Below are 23,964 nucleotides of genomic sequence, written 5' to 3' on the forward strand. Positions count from 1 at the left end.
TTAGGGATAACCCTGTAATGGATTAGCATCCCATATGATGTGGAGTTGAAATTCTCCTAATCGATACACGCTGTAGAAACCGGAGATAAGCGCCAGCTTGATGGGCCACTTGGCTCAAATTCAGACTTTAACTCCCGCAATTGTCTACAATATATATGTTTTTCTTTAACCGACAGGCCATTGCTCGGACTTTCATACCAGACAACCACCAAGAGGACTTCAGTTCACTCTTGGTACACCAAGAAACCCTGGCATGTTTGATACAATCGTTATGGCGAATTTGGTAAGATTGTGCGAACTTTCTTAACTGTTACTGGCACTGTTTCAGTCCCGCTCTCCTACCTCCAGCGGCGATTACGTTCCGTGGTATACAGGAAGAAGTGCGTTCCCTCTCTTCCCTCCGGGCCCACTAACACCTGATGTCCCACTTAGGCCTCGTTGACAAACATTTCTTAGAAGGGAAGAAGGGAGAACAAGCTATCTGCTTGAGAAGGTTATCCCGACCGTTCGCATCATTAGTGCATATAATTAAAAGGAATAATATTTTTAATACCGTTATTTAGTATTATTGATAAGAAAAGTTACTGAAATGGAAATTCAGTTTCCCTGTACGTTTTTTTGTCTTCCACAGGAAGTTTCTCTCTTTTTTTGTACTGTTGTTGAGTTGTTATTCTCATTCTCGTTTACAATGAGCTCCAGACTAAAGCAATGCAATGAAAGGTTAGATTAGTGACCAAAACGATTTTCAGCTGCCAGAACATCTTGACATTATAAACAATGTGTTCATACAAATTGCCTTAAACTAATGCAGTGCATTTTACTCTTGCCTAGTTGTCGGGATTCCGTTCCGCTTTTAGTCCCCTACGTAGACGTTTTTATGACCTTTCACACACTCGTTCTTGGCTTTTGGCTTTTCTGGTATTCCATTCATTATTTAAATTTCCGTGAGCAGTCGCTCCAATTTTGATTTCTGCGTTGCACCCTCTGCCTGTGAAGTTCAATCCAGGGAGTCGCCATCTTGAATAACTTGGCGAGCAAAATCCGGGAAAGGACAAAAGCGCAAGGGTCGGGAAGCACCAAAAATAATCTTTATGATCCCATCAGAGGTAAAGTAGCGCACCCTAGCGTCTTGAAGAATTTCAAGTGAATGTTAATTTTTTTTGTTTTGTATGACGTGTAGGGATATTTCCAGCTCAAAGCTTATCCAGGTGCTTGGTCACTTAGAGTAAGAGAGGGCAGGTCATCTGAAATTTACGAGATTGAAAGGTAGTACTGTTAATTAAGCTGTGTTGTGTAACCGAATGTAACCTCTCCTTACAACCACCAGTCACTTCACAACTCGAATGCTATAGCATTGTACCGACATCAAGGGAAAATGAACTCTGCTCTTGCTAAAGTTGTGTCACAACTGGAAAAAAACCTGTGTCCAGCTGCTGCGTATACGCTTTTCACATTAAGGCCGAGACACACTAGGCAACAAGTCGCTGCGACAGGTCTCTGCGATAAGTCGCTCCGTGTGTACTGCTTCTAAACCAAGTCGCTGCGACAAGACGCTTGTTCCTACCAAGCGCCACCGTGATTTCGGATGAGGGGGAATACGAACTAGTTCTAATTCAACATCGCAGACCTATAGCGAAGGTCAAAGAAAAAGAATCTTTTAGTTTTGTTAACGATGCTGTTAGATAACGAAAAATATGAACACGTTGAAAGAAGATACTGAACACGACAGTGAGTGTCAAGAAGAGAAGAATGAGGGGCTTATTGCCCTCTTTTAAAGAAGCTGCTATGGAGGATTTATCCCATAAGAGTCTATTGTCTTTGTAGAACTGGATTACCACTTAAGTTGCGGATACATTGCATGCTGAAGGCGAAGAATCCTCGGATCGCTCAGATTTTTGCCCATCCACATGTTCAGTCGCCATTTTGAACAGGCTACTGAGGGATCATGGGAAATAAATGACGCTCTCTCACTAGTTAATTTATATTTCGTCGCAGCGACGCGTCACTGAAGGGTACACACGCTGCGACAACGCTGCTTTCAGTCATTTTGTCACTGCGATTAGTGGCACAAATTCAAACCAGTTTGAATTCGTGCGACTTATCGCAGCGACAAAGATTTTCACATAACTTCACCATGTCACAGAAGCCGAATTGTTGCGGCGACTTGTCGCCTAGTGTGTCTCGGCCTTAAGTAATTTGTTAGCTATGTCATATAACATAAACGTTTCATAATTAAGTTATTGTTGGACGAGGAGGTCCAAGCTATTATTACAAATTGAGCCGTGATTAAACGGTGCATGATGGTTCATGATATCTATCATACTATCATGAACTATTACAGGCGTGATCAAACGGGAAAACTATCATCTACGGTCATGAAGAATTTGAACAAGCTCAAAGTGAATGATAGTTGATGATAGCTGGTGGTCAAACGAGAGCGCGCTTTATTCCTGATCATTTGCAAGAAAGCACTTCATTGCTTGTTTGTTTTGCCATGAAAAATTTATTACAGCTTCGTGTAGTTTTTCTTTTGAGTGATGTTGTTTTATTTTTTCATTCCTGTAGTGTTTCCGGAAGCGTAAAGGAAGGTGACACTCATTTTACGGTCGTTGTCGACAGCTTTATTGGAAAACTTATGAAAGTAAAGGTGAGACTGAGTCTAGCGAGTGTTTGGTGTTAAGCTTCATTCTTAAGTAGAGTCCTCTTCCACGTCAAGAGAGTTTGATCTACACATGTTTGAACTGGTGTGATTTTACTTTGATCATTGGTTATTGCGTAGACGCTCCTTGGACTCGTCACGCAATCTTTCAGGAGTGCGTGACCAGCTATAAGAACGTCTGTGTAAGAGGCTCTCTTGATCAAAAGGAATTTTATCTTGTAAAGGACACCATTATGAAAATAACGTTAGGAAACATGTTTTCTTGACAATCTGGGACAAGTTTTAAGGGAGCACTTATAACTCTGACATACAGGGCGGGGACTTTTTGTATTCAGGTCGAAAGTTGAGGAGAAGTGAGAGTTTTATGAATACCATATTTAAAACTATTTTGTTGGTCATTCATACATGCTGAAGTGCATTCAATAAACGCAATTTTCATTGCGGAGAATGCCATCAACGTCTACTTTGAGTTTCTGGGGGAAATAAAGCAAGGTCACAATTCTGCTACCGGGCGGAGGAATCAGGCTTTAATAATTATGTATCATGGTATATGAAATATTTCACTTCGCAAGCTCTCTGTTTGTGAAGCCCTCCCAGTTTTACCTGTGGCGATGTTCCCTTTAATGTGTCTCTGATCAGCTATTATTCATTGTTCAGGTAAAGAGAAAGCCTGGCATGGAAGGTAAAGATCTCCTAAGTGACTCTGACAGCAAGTCTTCCGGAGGAATATGGGATTCACTCTCAAGGTGATTTGAACTGCGATGTATTTCATGTAGACACAGGGCTCTTTCCATTGAATCAAAAATTCCGGTTTGCATTTCCGGAAACTTCTCATTGGCGAAAAAAAAAAAAAAAACATTTTCCGGAATTCGGAAAAGAGGACAACCTCGCCAGTTATATCCAAGTGTTCGAAAATGTCTGACCGGGAATTTCCGTCCTGTTTGATTTTCCTCCCGGATTGTCGCATTTCTAAGTAAACTTCCGCACCAATTGCCTACGTGTCGAAAATTCGAAAATTTCTGGTTGAATGGAAAGCGCCCACAACTTCACAAAATAGATAAGAGGGCTTCACAGTATGGATGCCCGCCTTCAGTAGTCGTTATTTCTGGTGTTGTTATTGTTTTTCTTTTTCTTGTTTTTTGATGTTTTGTACCACTGTTCTAAATAACCAAAAGCAGTTTTCTTCATACCTATTTACCTAGCATGGTTGGAAATGAAACAAAGGAAGACATCCCGAAAGATGAAACCATAAACGTGTTCTCAGTAGCATCTGGTCATCTTTATGAACGTTTCTTGAGGTAATCTTTAGCAACATAGCTAGTGTATTATTCTTTGTATTATTTAAGAAATAGAGGACATGTACCGTGTTTCTATCGAGTTTTAGGCATGAATCTACTAGCGTTCTGTCACGAATGCCGTTCTCTCATTGGCTACGCTACTCACTATCTATTCTGTGATGGATAGTGAGTAGCGTAGCAGTGTGCCCTTGTTAACAAAATGACGGCCGCTTCTTGGCGTTTTCAAAGTGTCTGTGAAGAGGATTTAGATAAAGTTTTGAACGACTAATAGATTTATACTAAAACAATTAGATTATTCGCTCTCGATTTCTATGCTGCGCCCTCGTCAACTATCACGCAAAATAGTATCTAAATTCTTAAAACTTTCCGCCATTTTAAACACAGAGGGAAAAACTTTGAAATGATGACGTCAATCGTGCGTCTGTCCTCTAATAGATCATAGGCGAGTACCAATCAAAATGCGAGAATAACGTGGATTATTATATAATCAAGCAATAGACCACTCTTTCTATGGTTTTACTGGCGCAATAAACCACGCGGGATGTTGGGAGAACACGAGAAAAGCTTGTAAATCACGAGCCGTTAGAGTGATGAGTGAGTGTTCTCCCAACATCCCAAGTGGTTTATTGCACCGGTAAACCCATAGAAAGAGTATCTATCGTTTTTATGAAATAACTATGGAAAAAGTCTGTCAATGAGAGGAAAATTTAATGTACTTTCGTGATCAAGTTGCTTATTCTCATCAAATTCATCACATGACGCGACAAACCAATCACAGCGACTGAAAGAATGAAAACACAGACTCCGCGCCGGACACGAAATCCGCAGAGCAAAGCGACGAAAACATTTCATGCTAAGAAAGTTTTAAGAAAGGAAAGGAAAAGGTTATCGGTGAAAGGCAAAAAGCATATTAATGAACTCAAAAGTATTCGTAAGTGGAATCGGTCATCACGATAGTAAAAGGCTGTACGAAAAGGGTGCAAGTAGCAGTCCAAACTTCATGTGTTTGAATTGGCGAAGCGATTCAACGCAGTGTTTAACAATAAGTTTCCAAAGTTTTGCGAACGGAATACAGGTTAGTAACAGAAACGCTGCTTCCGAAATTCATTCCGGCAGAATTAGCTTACATATGCTGAAGGCTAAGCTTATGGAAATCATATTCATTTATCGTGTAATGCATGCGTGCATTGAGTTCAAACTCAAAATTTCTGATAGAAAGAAATCTTTTGCCTGCTTTTTTGACAACCCAAATTCATCAGTCAAACCCAACTGACTTCGTCCTCCACAGACCGGCACCGAAATAAGTGTTTTAAGTCGGCGTAAACGTTTTGCCGTGGAAAAAAAATAAAAAGATCTATATGACGACCAACTTCTGGTCCTGTTTTTCCTCGCAAATTTCCATGTATATGTTGAATGAAAAGATATTCGTGTCATTGATATCTCGGCCAGTGAAAGGCAAAACTGATCATTACATTTGTTATCGCTAGAGTTCCGAGTTTTCAGTTTCCGCCTAGAGCTGCCATAGATCGGGAACCGTGGTTTACCGGTACAATAGAACATAGGTCTAGCAACTCTATTGACCAATCAGAGCGTACGTAGTATCTCAGTTATTTTATAATCTGTGATAGCGTAGCAATGTGCCCTTGTTAACAAAACCAAGGCCGCTTCTTGGCGTTTTTGTTGAAGTGTCTGTGAAGAGGATCTAGATTAAGTCTTGAACGACTAGTAGAATTATACTAAAACAATGCAGCCCGAGTCAACTATCGTGCGATAGAAATCGAGAGCGAATAATCTAATTGTTTTAGTATTGGTATTCTTTTCTTTTCAGGATTATGATGTTGACCGTCATGAAGAACACCAAAAACCCTGTGAAGTTTTGGTTTCTGAAGAACTACCTCTCGCCTACAATTAAGGTTTGATGATTAAGTAATTAGGTCATTATTAATTAATTGCCAAAGTTGATGGGTGAATAATAATTTCCTTTTCAAATACGGTCAAAGTACTATTTAACAATAGCCCATAAGGCGAAGCCTCATGGGCTATTGACCCGTGGCCCTTGAGGGCGAAGGGTCTAACTGTTTTAGTATCACCCAACTAGTCGGACAGAAAAGGTAATTACTAATAGTCCCCTAGTAGCGTAGCCAATCAAAATGCAGGATTTGCATTAGTCCACTAGTTGGGTGATACTAAATGGTAATAACACTACAAGCCGTAAACAGTCCCATCTTGCCCGCTCTCAGTAGCTTTCTCGCTCGTTGAGCTGTCCCTTTGTTACACATGCCAGAAATAAGTAGTGTTAACTACTTATTTCTAACTACTTATTTCGTTTTCAGCGTCTGAAAACTGCGGTATTTAATATACGCTCTTATGGGCCGCCAAAAAAAAAAACCATTTAAAGCGATTTATGCTTAAACATAACTCGCTTTGAATGTCTTTTGGCGGCCGAGAAGAGCGTATATTAAACACCGCGTTCTTTCAGACGCTGAAAAAGCCTGTATGTTGTTATTTCTCTTACAAGGCTTTCTTGCCTCACATGGCCAAGGAGTACGGTTTTCAGTATGAGCTTGTGCAGTATCACTGGCCTCATTGGTTACACGCCCAAACAGAAAAGCAGAGAGTGATATGGGGGTAAGTGTTAAGTCGCCTGAGATATTTGTATAGAACTGAGATCAGTAACGAAGTTCCTCTTTTCCCCTACTTGGTGAGATTCCTGTTTTGTGCCTCAAAGATCCACTATATTTACGAGCTTCACAGTAAAGATGTTAGTGATTATCTTGAGTTCATTTTTTTTTCTTTTTTTTTTTTTTTCATTACTGTTTTTTCTTTATTCCTTGATTCACAGATACAAAATTTTGTTTCTGGATGTTCTGTTCCCGCTCCATGTGAAGAAAATCATCTTCGTCGATGCAGATTTAGTACGTATTTTGTAGAGTTAATGTTTTACTTTGACTAAGAGTGAATTTCAGGTCAAACGATTTTAAACCTAGCTTTCTTGGGGCTCAGACACTTCCTAATTGTTTTCGAGCTGAGAATTTCGTGTGTTCAGTAGTTTTCCTTTTCTTTGTTTATTTTAACGCTAAGAAATCGCTTACGTGAAACAAGAGCAAATGTGCGTGTATTCTCTGCCTAGCCAAAACGCCATAGAGCGTTTTCGCTAGACGTCTCGAAAAACATGTTGGAATGGCCAATTCCTTTGCCCGCGGGTAATCATAATACTTGCATTCATCATCTTGGACTGCATATTTGTTTTGATGAATAGAGCGACCATGATTCCCTGAAGGCGTCTGAAAACCACTTAATTCCAGTAAAAAAAAATGAACACTAGCACGCATTTTATGCGTCATAATGTGGGAAATTACCTTAAATAATAGATTGTTTCGACAATACTTTGAGAACAACTGCTTAACATAGGTTATGGAAAACTCGGAAAACTCATGGAAAAGGTCATGGAAAGTCATGGAATTTCAAAAACCTTGCTCCGCCATTTGGTAGAATTTGCCATCAGGTGTTTCTCACCACATGAATAGTCTCTCCTCGTTACTAACCCTTGTCATAAAATCTTTTTGTTCCTCAGATTGTGAGGGCGGACTTGAAGGAACTGAATGACTTGGACTTATATGGAGCTCCTTACGCCTACACGCCATTCTGCGATAGTCGCAAAGAGATGGACGGGTTTAGGTGCGATAAATATAATAAAGCAAAATATAATATTTTTTCAATGCATAAATACCTATTTTCCATCTTTCCTTTTTCTTTTGACATGGACAGAAACGAAAAAGTGGAGAAAGTTCTGTTAACTTCTATTCAAGGCGTGCACTATGCTTTTGCAGTGCAGTCAACAATTATCACCATGCGAAATTCCTTTGATTATGTCCTAATACTTAGCTGACGAGGACGCGAGCTGAGCTGGCTAAAATCAAGCGATGTTGAGCATAATCATGAGCAAGGCTTTGAAGAGTCAAAGCCTACGTGTAATAGATATATTTTTCATTGATGCACAAATTACAAAATAACCCCCTGTGGCTAGGCAGCCACACCCAACAGGTGACAAAACATCCAGAAATATATGTAGCTCACAGAATGGAGATTGAGACTTGTATGTAAAATACATTTGGAACACTTTTGAGAGCTGTCATCTCATTTATCCTTTCCTTGCAGATTCTGGAATGTTGGTTACTGGAGAAGTCACTTGGGTGGACGGCCATATCACATCAGGTGAGTAAAATAATACCATAGTCACCGTGAATTACAATTTAAGAAAAAATGAACGGATATTTTCCCAAGGCTTTTCGACATGGTTACGTATTGATCGGGTTTTTGTAAGATGAACTATTCGAGATGCCTGTCTTTCACCACAAGTAAGAAAAGGAAAATAAGTGCCAACGGTTGTCTGTGCTTTGTTTCAAAGCAACTTTTTTTTTACTTCATTCAAGTCCGGTAATCCCTTTCGGTTCCGAACCCTTTTATCCATTTTTCTAAGTCACTCCGACTTCTTACCACTATCGAGTTAAGCTTCGTGTGCGTGTGGCATTACCAATTCAGCATCATTTTGTTAAAAAATTTATAAGTTTCGTTCATTTTAAATCTTTTGTTTTTTGAAGTGCAATTTACGTCGTGGATTTAGATCGATTCAGGCGACTTGCTGCGGGCGACAGGTTAAGAGGACAGTATCAGGTCAGTAAACAGTTATCCACGGACCTGGAGGGAAACACGACACGTGCCGTACACATGTATATAGCTGTTTCAACAAAGTTTGTCGCACAAAATTGTAAAAGCCTACCCATCAATGACGAATGGTATTACGAGTAGTGACAGTTTGGCGTTGCTTGATTGAAGTTCACGGTGTTTCATCAAGAAGAAAGGAGGAAGCCTGAATACATATGTTTGTCCTGTTCCCCTATATTACCCTGAAACACCTTGAACTTCAATCAAGCAATCGTGAACCACCATTAACCATAATACCTACCGACATTGTCACGTGAGATCTTACGCTTTGGAAGGACATTCTTTCTCGAAACAGCTGTAAACAGCTAAAAAGTGACTTTTTGCCGACCGCAAAGTGACTAGAGTGGAGACCATCCCGTTAATACGACAACGGCCACTTTATTCTGACCTGAACGAAAGCTCATTCAGTGCTTTTCTTATATTTTAAGAACCCCTTCAATACGGCCAGATTTTTGTGGCCTGTTGGTAACCGCGGATTAACGGAGTTCCACTGTTCTTACCATTAGTTTAATATTCATATATATATATATACTTTATTGTTACCTTCCCAATGGGGCTTTTCAGGAACAATTACTTAAATTACTAAGTTACTAATAACTACACAATCAAAATTAATCAAATTTAAGAAACATTTACAACATTATCTAAACTTTGTAGTCGCGAAAAATACTAAAAATAAATGAAGTTTAGGGAGTATTTACAAAATTGTCTAAAAGCTTATTCTTTAAGATACGTTTAAAAACTTGAACTGAACAGCTTAATTTTAAAAAGGGGTCTAAATTGTTCCAAAGTCCAATAGTTCTGTAATAAAATGTTCTTTGTCCGGGGGCTGTTCACAAAATTACCTGTTGAGTTTCTGGTTTTTTATAATTAATCTATCGCAAAATGTGTCCAATAGTCACGACCACACAAACATTAACATCAAGAAATGCGTTATATTTCTAAGAAACCCCTCTTAGTCAAATGCCGGCCATGCATGGAAATAATGCTTGTCTTCAAAAATGAGTCATCAAGCCAGTTGTTGTGTTGATCCTTACAAAATGTTCATTATGAATTGTTGATTTGTCTTACAGGGCTTGAGTCAGGATCCAAACAGTCTCTCTAACCTCGATCAGGTACGATGCAACGTATTAATCTTATTAAAAGTATTTTAGTTTCAAATAGTTTAAAATGTAAATAAAATTGCAAAACAAAAATGGACCACGCTTAATTTGACTGCTTAATTTAAGTGCGTTACAAATTATCGTTTACTCGGCCAGTTGATCTTTTCTTGGAGAACGAGAGCCAGGCAGTCACAGTCTGCAGGATCCGAACTGAAAGGATGAGTCTTAAACTCTTACTCATTTCTCACTAAGTTTACTTTCTTTTGACAAAGTCATCCAAATGTTTTCTGTATTTCTAAAGTGAAACGCTTGATCTTGTGTTTGTTTGTTTGTTTGTTTGTTTGTTTGGTTGTTTATTGGTTTATTTGTTTGTTGTGTTGTTCAGGACTTGCCCAACAACATGATCCATCAAGTGCCTATCAGGTCCCTCCCTCAGGAGTGGCTGTGGTGTGAAACGTGGTGTGACGATGAATCAAAGAGCAGAGCCAAAGCTATTGACCTGGTATAGTAATCCGTTTAATAAATTCTTATCCAAGTCTTTAAAAACTGTACACCAGCTGTAAAACTCGGAACAGATGTTCAGTGAACGTTGACTCATGAGCTGAGATTGATCCTTCGTTTCCAACATTTCTGCGATATTCGCAGTGCTGATTACCAAGTTTCACTGTGAAAGAAAAAAAAGAAGAGATGCTTTGAAGCTGTAAAGGGGCAGCAGAACTAAACTAAAAACTAGAACCCCGGTAAAAAGTTTTTAACGTTTGACTGTTAATGTGGTAGATATGACAATGAATCGTATAAGTTTTGAAGGCTAAAATAATAAAGGCGATGCGAAGTTTTGACCAGACACTGCTGCAAGAATGCGATTTGTTCATGGGAACTACGTCACGGTTTTCGCATCTTGGAAAGTTTAGCCTGAAATTTTCAAGTTCGTCGTTTGTAATCCATGTTAATCTTTTCCATCTGTATCCATCCTTTTTCCTTTGTGGTTTGTTATTGTCCCTTTGGTGTTTTTTTCCTATCTTAGTAAACTACTATTTTGAGGTTTCCTTCACCGCCTGAAAAGGTAGTTTTGTACGCGGCCAAAATAACTCAAAATATCGCGACTAATCTCTATACGAATTTTTTTCTTTTATTCCTACTAGTGTAACAATCCCTTGACAAAAGAACCTAAGCTACAAAGCGCTGTGAGGATAGTGAAAGAGTGGACGGACCTAGATAATGAAGTGAGAGGTCTACAAGAAAGGGTATCCACGCACGCGGCTTCGTCAAAATCTGAACCAGCTAAACCAGGTGACTAGTTCAACTTTTCAGAGTTGTTTTAGGTCGCGAAATGGTCAAGGAAAACAAATTCTTCAAGGTTCCGGGGAAAATCAGAGGCTTTTATTTTGAGCCAGGGAAAATTGACAATTTGAAGGAAAATGATGTCGTATTTATTTGGTGTGCGAAATGGTCTTTGTATCGGGGAAAGGTCATGGAAAGTTTTTGGCAGCCACCAGGTTTGACTGTTTGCTTAAAACATATCGTTTTCTGACTCTTTTCTTTCTTGAAGGGACAGAAGGGCATGGTGCAATATTTTTTTAATATTTTTGTTATTGTTTTTAAGCTTAGTTCACACTGGAGACATAGCGACATAAATTTAACGACAGTAGAAGGACGTTGTATCCTTATTTTTGCATTGTAAACATCCTGACATAATGAAATAAAAGCAACATAAAGACATAATGAAAACACTGATCTTTTCCCTGTGTCTTGATGTCGATGCTCACTTTGTCGGCATAAGTGATTATCTCGTTATGTCATCATGTCGTTTATGTCGTTGTGTCGCTAGTGTGAACCAGGTAGGGGAAACGTTCTTGAGACACTGCTAGAGTCATGTTTCAGAGAGCCAGTATTCTTCGCCCATAAACCTTAAAAAAAACGTCCGCGAAGGAGGCTGGCTCATAAAACTCTACGTATGGTCTGCGGTGATCACAAGATAGAACAGAGCCCTAAAGGTATCTTTACATCAGTAGCAACATTTGTACGCCGATCATGCTATTGTGGTCTTTGTTAAATCGATAAGTAAAAGTATCTTCTGTTTTTCGTACCCACAGATTCTCCAGTCAAACCAAAAGAGGAGCTGTAGTTTCTGATAATTTCCTTCTTGGACGAAGTTCTGAAACTGTTGTCTTGTTTGGAATTCCCATTACGGCAAACATGGCAAGCTTTTAAAGTTTAGTCTGATTTGCTGTACCTGAATTGTTTTCAAGATGTGTTCTTGCTCGCTGTCTGTACGCTTTCCAATTAGCAGCCTCTCCTACGAAAACGAGCTGGGCTATATACCGGAAGAAGAAAAACAACCTGGCGAATAGAAGACTGATAATTGTATTCTTCAATAATTTTCCTTTATCTCCCAACGTTGTAACTTGTGACGTTCCATGTTTTATGAATTTTCTTGTTTATAAATAATAAATATATAAATAAATAAGTTAATCACGCGTTCGATATTTTAGACAATGACTCTCTCTGTCGCTTTCTCGATCGGGTCCCGTCTTCGTTCATTCGGAAAGGAGCGCGGGCTCCTTTCCTGACCAGCGGCTGGTACTCGCGCCTTCGATTGCATCAGTGAGGTTTGTACGAATCTCTAAGCGTTGTAAATAAAACGTTTGATAAAAAATGGTCACGATGCCCGTGGCTTTTGAATTCAAGAAGAATCAAAGTTTGATATTGGTGTATTTCCGAAAATCACGACAATACTTCCCCTTGACCACTCTTAACTTGGAGTAACCATGAAGGATACTTGTCGTATAAGCTGATAAAACTAAATTATGCATTTTCTCCCAACGAAATGCAAACAAGTTCAAAAGCTGTTTAATTTGAATTAAAAGCATTCGTCGTTAGTGGCCCGGGAATGCCTGTACCGCCCGCATGGCTGTTAATGTCCGCAACCCCTGCTACTCACACGAACTCCTACAAAGTTCCGGGCAACGCCGTATCCAGAGTCTTGACCAGCAGCAGAGAAACGAGCGACTCTGGAAAAATCTGCATTGATCTAATCTGAATTCCTATTGAATTGCGCATACCCAGCTGACAAACATGCTGGTGTTTTACTTCCGCTCATTTCCATTGTTTATAAAACTAAGCAAAATCTAGCCTGTAGCAGAACTCTCGAGAGTCCCTCGTTTCGTCAAGCTTGCGCAGTAAAGTACGGAGACCCAAGGAACGAGATTTGTTCCTCGCGTTAGTCACACTAAGAAAATAAATGATAATAAAAAGCTCGTCTAAAATAACCAAAAGTAACTTACGAAGAAAAGCTGTACAGCGAATGCAAGCAACACCCAACTCCGCTACATTGCGCCGCTCAAGACGACACAAGAACATACTTTTTTTTAGGGTTGTCCACTACACATAATCTGATACAATCCGGAAAAAAACAACTTTTCGATCGGTACGGTTTGTCAGACAGTAAAAGACAGTTTTCGATCCGTAAACGGTAGGAAAACTGCATCTCATTGAGGGGACTTGAATATAAATCGCGTCTTTCCGGAGTCGAGGAGCTGACATGGCTTGTCGATCCGTACGGTTTGAACGGTTGGAAAAGGCCGTTTTCCATCCGTAAACGGTCGGAGAATTGCATCTTATTAGAGAGACTTAAAATATAAATCACGTCTTGCCACAGTCGAAGGGGTGACACAGCTTGTCGGTCCGTACGGTTTGTACGGTCGGAGAATTGCATCTCATTAGGGGGACTTAAAACATAAATCATGTCTTGCTAGAGCCGAGGAGTGACACAGCTTGTCGGTCCGTGCAGCTTGTACGGATGGAAAAGGCCGTTTCCATCCGTATACGATCGGAGAATTGCATCTAATTAGGGGGACTTAAAATATAAATCACGTCTTGCCAGAGTTCAGGGGCCTTTTTGTCGAAAGCCCCGGAAACCTTTCGGACCCGCACAGCCATTTTTATATGATTGGTATTTAAGGATAAAGAGGTGTAGACACCTGAAACGTCTTATATGAAAGGAACCTCTGTTCACATTGAGAATATGTTCATTAAACAGCTCTGAAGTCAAAAGGTTTGAGATTTTGCTACGGCTTTTCGGGACCTTCGAGAAACGGGCCCCAGAGGTTACACAGCTTGTCGATCCGTACGGTTTGTACGATTGGAAAAGGCCGTTTTCCATCCGCATACGGTCGGAGAATTGCATCTTATTAACACCTGATCTATATTAAAGTCGACCCCCTAATCAGATACAAGTTTTCTATCATATCGAGGTATTTACGTTGGTATTTACGTTGGAAATCACGGTTTTCCATGTGGGTTCCCACCTACTTTTAATTTCTCTTCCGTTCGCACCCCTGCGGGATTGTAATCCTTTTCACCGTGTATTCCCTCGTGTATTTCATTTTAACTTTCTCTTTCTGTTTCTCCTTCTAATCCCTGCGCTTTCCGCAAAACGAAGAGTCGTTCATTAATCTAAAAAGTCGTTCATTAATCGTAAATTAGTAGTAGACTTCTTATATTTATGTGTTTGCTCGTTCTTTACGTCGTGATCTCCCTGCGTTGTGCGCTTTACGTGCATTGTCGTGGATAGAGTAAAAGTCGCGCGTCTTGCGAAGCTATTTGTGCATTTTGAAAAGTTTAGCATAAATGTTTCAACTTTGTCGTTTGCAATCCGTGTTAATCTTCTCCATCCTCAGCCATCATTGTTCCTTTATGGTTTATTATTAACTGTTTAGTGTTCTTCTTTATTTTGGTAAAGTACTATTTTCAGGTTTCCTTCAATTTGTGGAGTTTTGAACGTGGCCAAAATAACTCAAAATACTGTGACTAAGCTCCTTTATTCTCTCTCAAGAGGCAAATAGATATCTATATATATGTATATATTCGGATAAAGATTTGAATGAAATCTAATTTTATTCAACATTAAGTAATCTGCGAGCAGCTTACAGATTATATTTCTACTGAAAATCTGCCGGCCTTATTTTCATTTCAGATCTTTTGGCGGAGTAGTAGTCGCCCTTCCAATCACGCCAGTTGATGCCATCAGCGTGAGAAGCGTGTTGGCCGGGATGATAGAGACCATTCAGGTTTGCTCGGCGACAGGTCTGGTACCACCATCCTCCTTTAAAGGTAGCTGCACAGTGGCGGTCATCTTCGTCATTATCTTGATCCTTGGTCGAAAAAGGAGCCCCACGGTGATAGGTAAAAGAATCACCAGCAGTTCCTGGATAGACAATAAAGCCAAAACAATGTAACTTAAGCCTCCTGGCGTTTAAGGACGTTCGCGCTGATTGTTTCTGCGCATCCTTCCTGCGCAAGCAAATTCACACGCCACGTCATGCATCGAGCGCGCGCGCTGAGCATTAAAATGAACAATGATAGGGCAGATGGCCATTGCTATAGCTTTGCTTTGATTTATAGATCTTGGACGTTCGGTGACCCCTACCTTTCTTTCCAGAAACAGATTTTATGAACAATTGTCTCCACATTGGCCCAAAATGAAGAAAAAATCAATGTGGACAGTCGAAAAAATTTCAAGATTTCTGTCCACGAGACATCGAATCCCATCATCTTGCGGCTGCAAGGCGCGTGAAACCATGGTCGCTAAATGCGAACTTGTTCTTTGAGGAACCTCATCAGTTGACTAAATTCACGTAATACATCCACTTAATAAGTATTTGGCAGAGGACATTTCACTTCAAAGATCTCATTATAATATTTTTGGGCTTACAGACACTGTGGCCTTATTCGCTAACGAAGCCCGATTTTTTCAGATTGAGGGTGTTCTTCCGGGCATGTTCTCTCCCAAACGAAGTCGGTGACCCCCGATTTTTTTTATATTTCTGACATAACTAACTCGTCATCTTACAGTGGTAAAAGTCTCAGAAAAAAAATCAATGTTGGAAAATGTTCGCGCGAACGTCCTTAAGACCTTTTAATGTACTTGAAAGTAAATGATTCTTATTTATCTGGTAGAAAAAAACAAGCAGTAAACGAGTGTGTTTTGCTCAAAGAGTTAGATCGGTTCGCAATTGATCGTCGTAAACCCAAGCCAAAGTACTGCATTTTCTCGATTAAACACCCCCAGTAAACTTGACTCAAGGATCAGGTGTTTGCGGACTTTTGCAGTTTAATCGAGCCTGGATTTTATTGGAGTTTTTATTCATTATATTTAGAGCTTTAAAATATCTTAAAACTATACCTATAGCTTTCTATAACTCGAATACAAATTCCGTTAGGGTCTTATTTACGAATCTACCTGGGAGACCCGGCGTTTAATCAAGAAAATACGGTAATCAAGTTGGTCAATAATTTAAAAAAAACTGCGAATCATTTTCAGTCAAATGAAAGCCGTTGTATGTCTCGTACCAATCACTCCAACGACAGCCGAAGATATTTTTTATAAACTCTTTTGGATAGCTGTAAAATGGCAGCCCAAGTTCAACAAATAAAGTGACATAAGACTTTTTTTTGGGCATCTAATCTAATGGCATCTGAATCAGTTTGATTCCCTCACCAGAGTTAGAGTAAGTCCCCAGGCTTAGCTGATACTTGGCTCTCTCACTCGTCACAGCAAACATGTCGTATTCAGCAAAGGCAGTGTTTCCTTCAGTGTCCTCAAGTTCTACTCGAAGCCTATTTTTTCCTTCCTTGGTCAGTCGGTGCATCTTGTCCAGTCCAAGCCAGAACTCACCATTCAGGTTGCCGAACCCTTGTTTGTAATATTTCCAGCCACGTTTAAAATTAACCGAGCCGTTCAATCTCTTTTGGATCACTGTCCACCCTCCACCGTCTGTTTGCTGGTCACAGTAAACATCAAAAGGGTCGCCATCATCTGGGTTGACCGAGTACACACCACTGATTCCAGTTTCACCAGATTTTTGCAGATCAGCACAGTTTCTCGTGACAACTGCGGCAAAATAACCGAGATTAGTGTTACACCTGGTTAACAGAAATTCTTTTTTTAGCCTTGATAATAATATGTTTCCTGAAATAGTAAGATGCTAAAATATAGCGTAGAACAGGGAGGGTGGGTGGGAAAAGTGCTAGTAGAGCTACAATGAACAATAAATACTGGTCACAAGGCTGTTAAACTGAAATCTGATGAAAGGCCATGGGTGTGTCTGCGGTGGTAATTAATCGCTTTGTGTGTGACAACCAAAGAAGGAAAATTCCGCCCCTGCCTTTGGACGGATGTTTTCGCACGCTAGTCCCTAAGCGGTAACGGCAAAATCGCCACTTGTGAGATCGCGGGGAGGGTCAAAAGAATTAGGAGAAACCTCGTGACATGAGAAAGAAAATAAACAATATTGTGAATATTCTCGCAAAACTCTTAGTTTAAAATATACGTAATGATGATGATAAAACTTGATAGTTCGTGAAACATGACGAAGCCCATTGAGAAATCCGAAACTCCGGCCCACACGTTTGGTTACAAAAACTAATTAACAGACAATTTAACTGCCAGATTTAGTGGTCATCCTCTCTGTGAGCCAGCAGGCTAATTAAAAGAGACTCAAGTTCTGAGTGACCTTCATGGCTTCGGAAGATGGTCAGAGAAGTAGTGTCCAATTCCACTCCAAAGCAGACATCCTGGGATAAAACCTGAACAGATTCACCCAGGGAGGTAAGATGTGATGGAGAGATTCTTAAGACCCGAGATTTACACGTGACTCAAGATGGGAGAGAAAAATTATCAACCAGTGTATCGGCCTCAGGAGCTGAAGCTACAGGATCCTGACAATCTTTGTCGGGTTTGCCATACGGGTGCTGAGACTTTGCAATTTTACATCCTAAGTCACTGAAGCAATACGTTCCATAACGAACAAAGAAAAAGAAAAATTTACATTTCCTGCTAAAATCTAAACTTCTTGCCGAGTAGTATAATACATAGATTTAGCCAAACCTAAAAACGGAACTTCTGATTGCAATAACTAACCATAAAGGAGAAAGAGGATTTGTTTTTCTTGAATCAGAAACTCAAAAAACACGATCAATTGTGAGCATGTAATTATTCAGCGTGAGGTTTCGCTATTTTTTTTCCAGTAATATTTTAACAAACTGCACCCAGAAAGACTTATAAGTTGAACCAAGATTGTAGAAATTATGTACGCAATATCTCAGGGACTTTCCAAGAAATGATTGTGCTAGGAAGATGTCGGAAGAAAAGTCAACAACGCGCCAGGGGTTAATTTGTTCTGAAAGTTTGCCTTTGCACGTACTGCCTCCTTCTCTCCTACTCCCCCAAAGTAATAACCTGACTTGAGCCTGCGATCCAATGGAAAACCAGTACTTGCGGTCAACTTAAAAAAGTATCCGACCTCAATAAACTCTAAGCATGAGCCCGCAATGTGGTCACGTGATACTGGTCAGCGAATACCTTGATATGACAGCTGTCAATTGACCATAACATGAATGTCTAATCTCAAATATGTACGTATGGTAATGGTGCTACTATCCTATTATTCAAGGTTTTGGGCTTGGGTACAGACGTACGGACGGAAGTACGGGCATTCATATGACAACCCAAATTTTTGCGATCGATGGTTTATCAAATTTTTCTAAGGTATGGAGCTCCGCTCCCGAGCCTTCGGCGAGCAGGAGCTCCGCTTCAACAGCGGCAAGACGTGAAAAATAACACTTTCTAAATCCAGTTGGCAGATTAACAGAAACATCTTTCTTCCATACATTAATTCTCAGTTGACTGGAAAGCCGTTTTCGCCGTTAGCTTTTCTCGTTTAAATTACAATGTAATCCAAGGTAGATGCGAGGCAATTTCGGACAGAAAGCAAAATTCAAAATTGCCCGAAATTGCCTTACCACGATGTTGGATCATATTGTCATGTAAATAAGAAAAGTTAACCGTGGAAATGGGTATTATCGAGACAAATGTAAAACCATACGTTACAAACCAAAACCTAGTTTTGTGTTAAATATACTTGTTATCACTCTTTAATTGTCAAGCTAGATTCGAAACCGGCAAATGGTTGTTCTGGCAAAAAATGGAATAAAAGTTCTTGGTATTTGCCCACTTGCGTATGTATAACAAGAGTATCTAAAACAAGGAGACCCTTTCCCTTGACAAGACCCTTGATCCTTTAATAACTTTGTGAAAGCGTTCTTCGTCTCGTCTCCGTTTCGATTTTACAGGACAATTAGGTGACTTACCGCTATAATTGTAGTTTTCACATGTTTGAAGAGCGCTGATAGTGTCTTCTAATTGTAGAATCACTTCCGCTAGACAAGCCGAAGAAGTTCTTATTTCCATCATGAAAGTAAACAGCGAGAGAAAAGCGAACAATACGATCCACTTTTGAGAAGCCATTTCTGAAAAAATCTAACCAACAAAGAACATATATACTGAGTCATTATTGTTCGCTAGAGCGGGACCGGACTGGGTCGAGGTCTGGGTTATTATCAATGCAATCAAGTATTCAATTGATTCCTGATAGGAAAAAAAACACAGACGTTGAATATTTCGTGTAAATCACGAGTGTGAAGAGAGAATGCCCCCGAAGCCCGAGTGAAATAAAAAAAACAATGTGGCACATGATTGAAGAATGAAAAACCTTTATATTTCGCTCAGAGATTTTTATGATTTTTTGCTCAGGTCTGCTTTTATTTCCAAAATTTTCGCAAAAGAACTATGAGCGACGACAATGGCCACAAAATGGCGGACATTATTAACAACACAAGATTTTCGGTTTTGAAAATTCCAAAAGGAAGCAGGCTCCTTAACTTTGGACATTTGTGTGAGAGCGCTATTAGGCATTGGTAAATTATTTAAGCGTTCGAAATTCATTCACTTGTTTTTCCCTCTTCGAAGGGGAAAAGCGAATATCCGTAACTTAGTACGCACCGAGAAAACGAGGTTAGTAAGATATCTGTTATATCTCTACTGTGTATCTGACGGGTTCGGGAACGATTTATATTCACGCGGAACGGCTTAAATTTCTGAGGCACCTCGAAAGCAAAACGAGTCAATTTAAAATCGTTTTTAAGCGACCCTTAAGTCGTTAGCAGGTTTTAATACACAATTTCAGAAGTTATAGGAATTTACAAACTTTTACTTGCTAAAAAGCCGTTTATAATTACGTGACAAATAGGCGCGCAGAGAACCAATCACGATCGAGAATTTTGTTTTTTACGATAACTGCAGAAATTTTCGCACGCTCATTGGCTAATTTTCATCGTCAGTATGCGGACAGAGACATGAATTTATAATTGATGCGATGCGTCAACGAGCGAGAGCGGACAATTTGACAATCTGTTATCGTAAAAGACAAATTGACGTTAGTTTTTCATACGGCTGTCCTGTTACTGACAATGAATTTCGTCATAACATTGTCAAAGTAGTCTGCGGATCCACTCGGCTATCGCCTCGTGGATCCACAGCTACTTTGACAATGTTATGACGAAATTCATCATCAATAACAGAACAGACGCATGAAAAACTGACGTCAATTTGTTAAATAGATACGATTAACAAAATTTTTTAAATATTTTTTAATAATAATAACAATAATAATAATAATAATAAACTAAAGTAGACTTTATTTAAGAACGGTTCACACTAACAGTCAAGGGCTAATAAACTTGTGGCCCTCGGAAAATAAAATTACATATTAAACCTAAACAATTCTATGAATACAAATTTGGAATATACAATATAATAACTGTTAAAAACATAATTCTTCCGCTTCTGCCTCCGACTCCCGACTGATTACGACTCCGACTCCAACTCCGTCGCTAGTGAAAACCAGCCTTTAAAGAGTTTTACAAAGCACCAAAAGCAGAACCCGATTACTGTAATTCTGTCGGAAGTTTTCAAACTAAATACTCGAAACTAATTCGTGTATGCGGTCTAATTCAGCGATTAAGTCTGTACTGCGATCGTTTTAGCTTGCAATAGATATAGGTATGTCTTTTCACTTATGCGGTTGGATTGTCCTGCAAGTTAAACTTTTCAGATTTCTTTACAGCAAGGATATTTTTTTTGACAAAAACGCATTTGCATCGTCTCTTGATGGCGAAAAAGAAGTAAAGAGCTTTTGCAGAAAAATATACAGAAGGAAAGCATTGCAATAATTGAGACTCTTTACCTGCAAATCTTCTCTTTGTCCTGAATATATTCTATCACCAATTATTTGCAGCACACCTGGATTTCAACTGTCTAATGCAGTCTTCGTTACAGTAAGTACGCTGTTAAAACTACACGCGTCATCCTGCTTTTAAAAGTATCAAATTTAACTTTCGCGCGCGCATGTTCACTCTGGCGCACGCGCTTAGACAAGTAGTCAAAAGTAGGATGGCGCGTGAAGTTGTAACAGAGCATTGACACTGATGATAAAGGCTTGAAATGATAAATTGTGTGCCGGGAACGAAGACGTAAGTGTAACGTTGATATTTCTAAATCAGTCTCTTTTCCACGGTGTCACGCCATGCAATTCTTGGGTAACACATCTACCACGCTGCCTAACCAGATCGCAGTTTTATACCGCTACATTTGAATTTTTTGCTCTCCGTTTTTTTAGAAAAAAGATACAGAGTTGGGAAAAATGGTCAAAAGAGAAGAGGCGAAAGTTTCTGTCAAATTTAGGGCAATTTTGTATTGCAAAGCTGAGATTCATCACTTGACAGTGGCCAGTTAAGGACGCTGCCTACTAAACATGCTAAAGAAAAAGGTTTCTGCGCCAGATTAGAACCATGGGAAAAGAGTAGATCTTTGCAAGGGCTACTGGAATTCACAAAGAAAAATGGGGGTAGCAGCGCATTTTTTGAGATCTTTGGTCTTGAAATAACCTTTTTTTGAAAAAAGAAGGAAAGGATATTTCTTCACAGATTTCCTTAGAATTCGCATACAGAAAAGCAAACACATTTATAAAGATCTGAAGACTACACCTTAAATGGTAACATAAAACTTTTTAATAACAAAATCGTTGCAATAAAACTTTTAGCGTCGCTAACAGCCTTCCCTTTGTTTAGCTAAAATACAGTCTAAATAGCTTTTCATCAACACTAGAAACTAATCACGTGTTGAATAGACTTGCCACTTTCATTTGATAACTTAAAATGTAGGGGAAACCACGCGTTTTTTAAATGTAACGGGCATGGCAAAAGTTTTCAAAGTTTGAAAATTTTTACGGTGCCCGTTACTTTTCTTCCTGTCACCTCCCCAATGTAACATTAGGCTGATTTAGCAAGAGAACGGGAACGTCACTTGACGACAGCGCGCGCAGTACAAATACCCAAATATGGTCTAATTTGACGATATTTGGGTATTTGTACAGCGCGCGCCGTCGTCAAGTGGCGTTCCCGTTCTCTTGCTAAATCAGCCTAATGGTGCGTCTGTCGTACTTGTTTTGCGCGGGCACTACGCCATCTGTAGGTACATGCTTACAGCTGGATTTCAGCATAATTTTCAACAGATAGCAGCTAGGTTTTCAGCTGGAAGCCGTCGACAGTTAGTGGTTAGCAATACGCTGCTGTTCTGGTATTCCTGGTGTCAGTACAGGTTCAATAAACTTGATTTGGTCACAGTATAAAAATTTTGCTTTCATTGCCAGATCAAGCGCGTGGGGGGCGGTTAAACCATGCCTTTCGTGATGCACAGAACGTGTGCGCACTAACAATAGTAGTCATTAGTAATTGGAACTCGTGTTGCACAATTCAGGGAGTGATGCTAGTTAAAAACGTCTACCGATCGAAACCACCGAAATCCAACGTCCTTTCGTAGTAGAACTCTGATAGGTTCAGTGACGGTTGCCAGATTTGGGATGAACTTTCCCAGATAATTGACTGTTCCAAAGAGTCTTTCTAATCCTTTCTTATCAGTTGGTGATGGCACTTTCCAGGACTGCTAGTAGACGATGGTGGCGTTTTACTTCTGTTTCTGCATGCACTATTATGTCATCGATGTCGGTTTCTACTCCTTCCAATTCGCCAAAGTGTTGACTCATCCGCTTTTGAAAGACCTCTTGGGCAGATGTGATTCCGAATGGAGTGACCTGATAGCAGTACTGCCCAACCGGTGTATTGAGGGTAGTTAGAAGTTGACTTTCTTCGTCAAGAGGCATCTGCCAGTATCCTCGGTTTGCATCTAGCCTGGCGAACCATTTTGCATTTGCCATGCGTGTAGTGATGTCTTTGATGATGGGTAGGGGAAAATGTTCTCGCTTTATTGCTTTATTAAACAGATCCGCAAACTCAGAACTAGCATTAGCCTTTTCAACAATGGCCAAAGAACTGATCCAATCAGTGAGTTCTTCTACCTTGCGAAAAACACCTCGCTTTTCCATGTCATCTAATTCTTCTTTCACTCTGTCGCGAATAGCTGCTGGGACGGTTCTAGGCGAGCTAACGACAGGTGTCACAGTAGGGTCTAATTCAATATGTTAAGGTTTCTCCAAACGTCCCAACCCAGTGAATACTCGTGTGTATTTCTGCAGTACTTGTTCTTTCGGTTCTTCAGACAACTTGGTAACTTCCTCACCTCTCTCTGGTTCGGTTTGCTTTTTTCTCTGTCTTGGCCGCCAGAACTACTTTGATTAGACCCAGATCTTGAGATGATGTGAGTCCCAAAAATTCTGATTGATTTGTTTCCACTATCTGGAATGAATGACGTCAGCTCATGTTCTACATCTGTTTTGGATTTCACTGGTAGTTTAACAGTGCCAAGTACAGTTAGCTTGTCCTCAGAATAACTGACTAGATTATGGGTGCAGGCATTTATCTGTGGAGTGCTTCCAACTATCTTCTTTAGGTCTTCTAATGGTACGATGTTGACTTGAGAACCGGTGTCTGTCCTTTTACTGGCAACATCACATAGCACTGCTCATTCTGGATCTGAACTTCTGCAGTGACGGCTCCTACAGATAGGGTTGAGTCAAGATCATGTTCTTCTTCTTGTTGCTCTACGTCCAGTCCATGGACTTTTTTCAGTGATCTGCACACACTCTGGAAGCGATTTCGTCTCTGACAACAGTTACATGTTTTGCCATATGCAGGACACTCCCTTGCGCCATGTCTGGTTCCACAGTTCCAGCATTTGAACGAGTTGCTCGGAGGTTTTTTTCCTTCATTATCTGAGGGTGTTTTCTTGTAGGTTGACTTGTTCTTCTCCCTTTCAATTCCATGCACTGATGAGTCGCTGTCCAATTTGTTGCTTCTGCAGATTGTACCACATCTAATGCTTTTT

General features: G+C 39.9%; 1 protein-coding gene and 1 pseudogene across 2 annotated transcripts in view; one reads left to right on the plus strand and one right to left on the minus strand.

Annotated features, from left to right (window-relative positions):
• The window catches only part of LOC145493865 (UDP-glucose:glycoprotein glucosyltransferase 1-like), a 42,185-nt gene extending 27,875 nt beyond the window's left edge, over positions 1-14,310 (plus strand). Inside the window, exons 33-47 of one of the 2 annotated variants that reach the window (XM_081473339.1) lie at positions 177-283; positions 1,181-1,266; positions 2,566-2,647; positions 3,317-3,405; positions 3,838-3,957; positions 5,786-5,870; positions 6,476-6,585; positions 6,800-6,872; positions 7,532-7,635; positions 8,116-8,172; positions 8,559-8,631; positions 9,756-9,797; positions 10,171-10,287; positions 10,928-11,075; positions 11,879-14,310. In XM_081473339.1, the coding sequence (XP_081329465.1) occupies positions 177-283; positions 1,181-1,266; positions 2,566-2,647; positions 3,317-3,405; positions 3,838-3,957; positions 5,786-5,870; positions 6,476-6,585; positions 6,800-6,872; positions 7,532-7,635; positions 8,116-8,172; positions 8,559-8,631; positions 9,756-9,797; positions 10,171-10,287; positions 10,928-11,075; positions 11,879-11,910 (1,325 nt within the window). In that variant the 3' untranslated portion in view covers positions 11,911-14,310. The remainder of the gene's footprint in view (positions 1-176; positions 284-1,180; positions 1,267-2,565; positions 2,648-3,316; positions 3,406-3,837; positions 3,958-5,785; positions 5,871-6,475; positions 6,586-6,799; positions 6,873-7,531; positions 7,636-8,115; positions 8,173-8,558; positions 8,632-9,755; positions 9,798-10,170; positions 10,288-10,927; positions 11,076-11,878) is intronic. The other variant, XM_081473340.1, reaches the window with a different exon arrangement.
• Positions 14,311-16,159: 1,849 nt separating this feature from the next.
• LOC145493702 (fibrinogen-like protein A pseudogene) lies at positions 16,160-19,035 on the minus strand (annotated as a pseudogene).
• Between the last annotated feature and the right edge of the window lie 4,929 nt (positions 19,036-23,964).

The sequence above is a fragment of the Orbicella franksi genome, chromosome 7, assembly GCF_964199315.1.
Source record: "Orbicella franksi chromosome 7, jaOrbFran1.1, whole genome shotgun sequence".
Classification (NCBI taxonomy): Eukaryota; Metazoa; Cnidaria; class Anthozoa; order Scleractinia; family Merulinidae; genus Orbicella; species Orbicella franksi.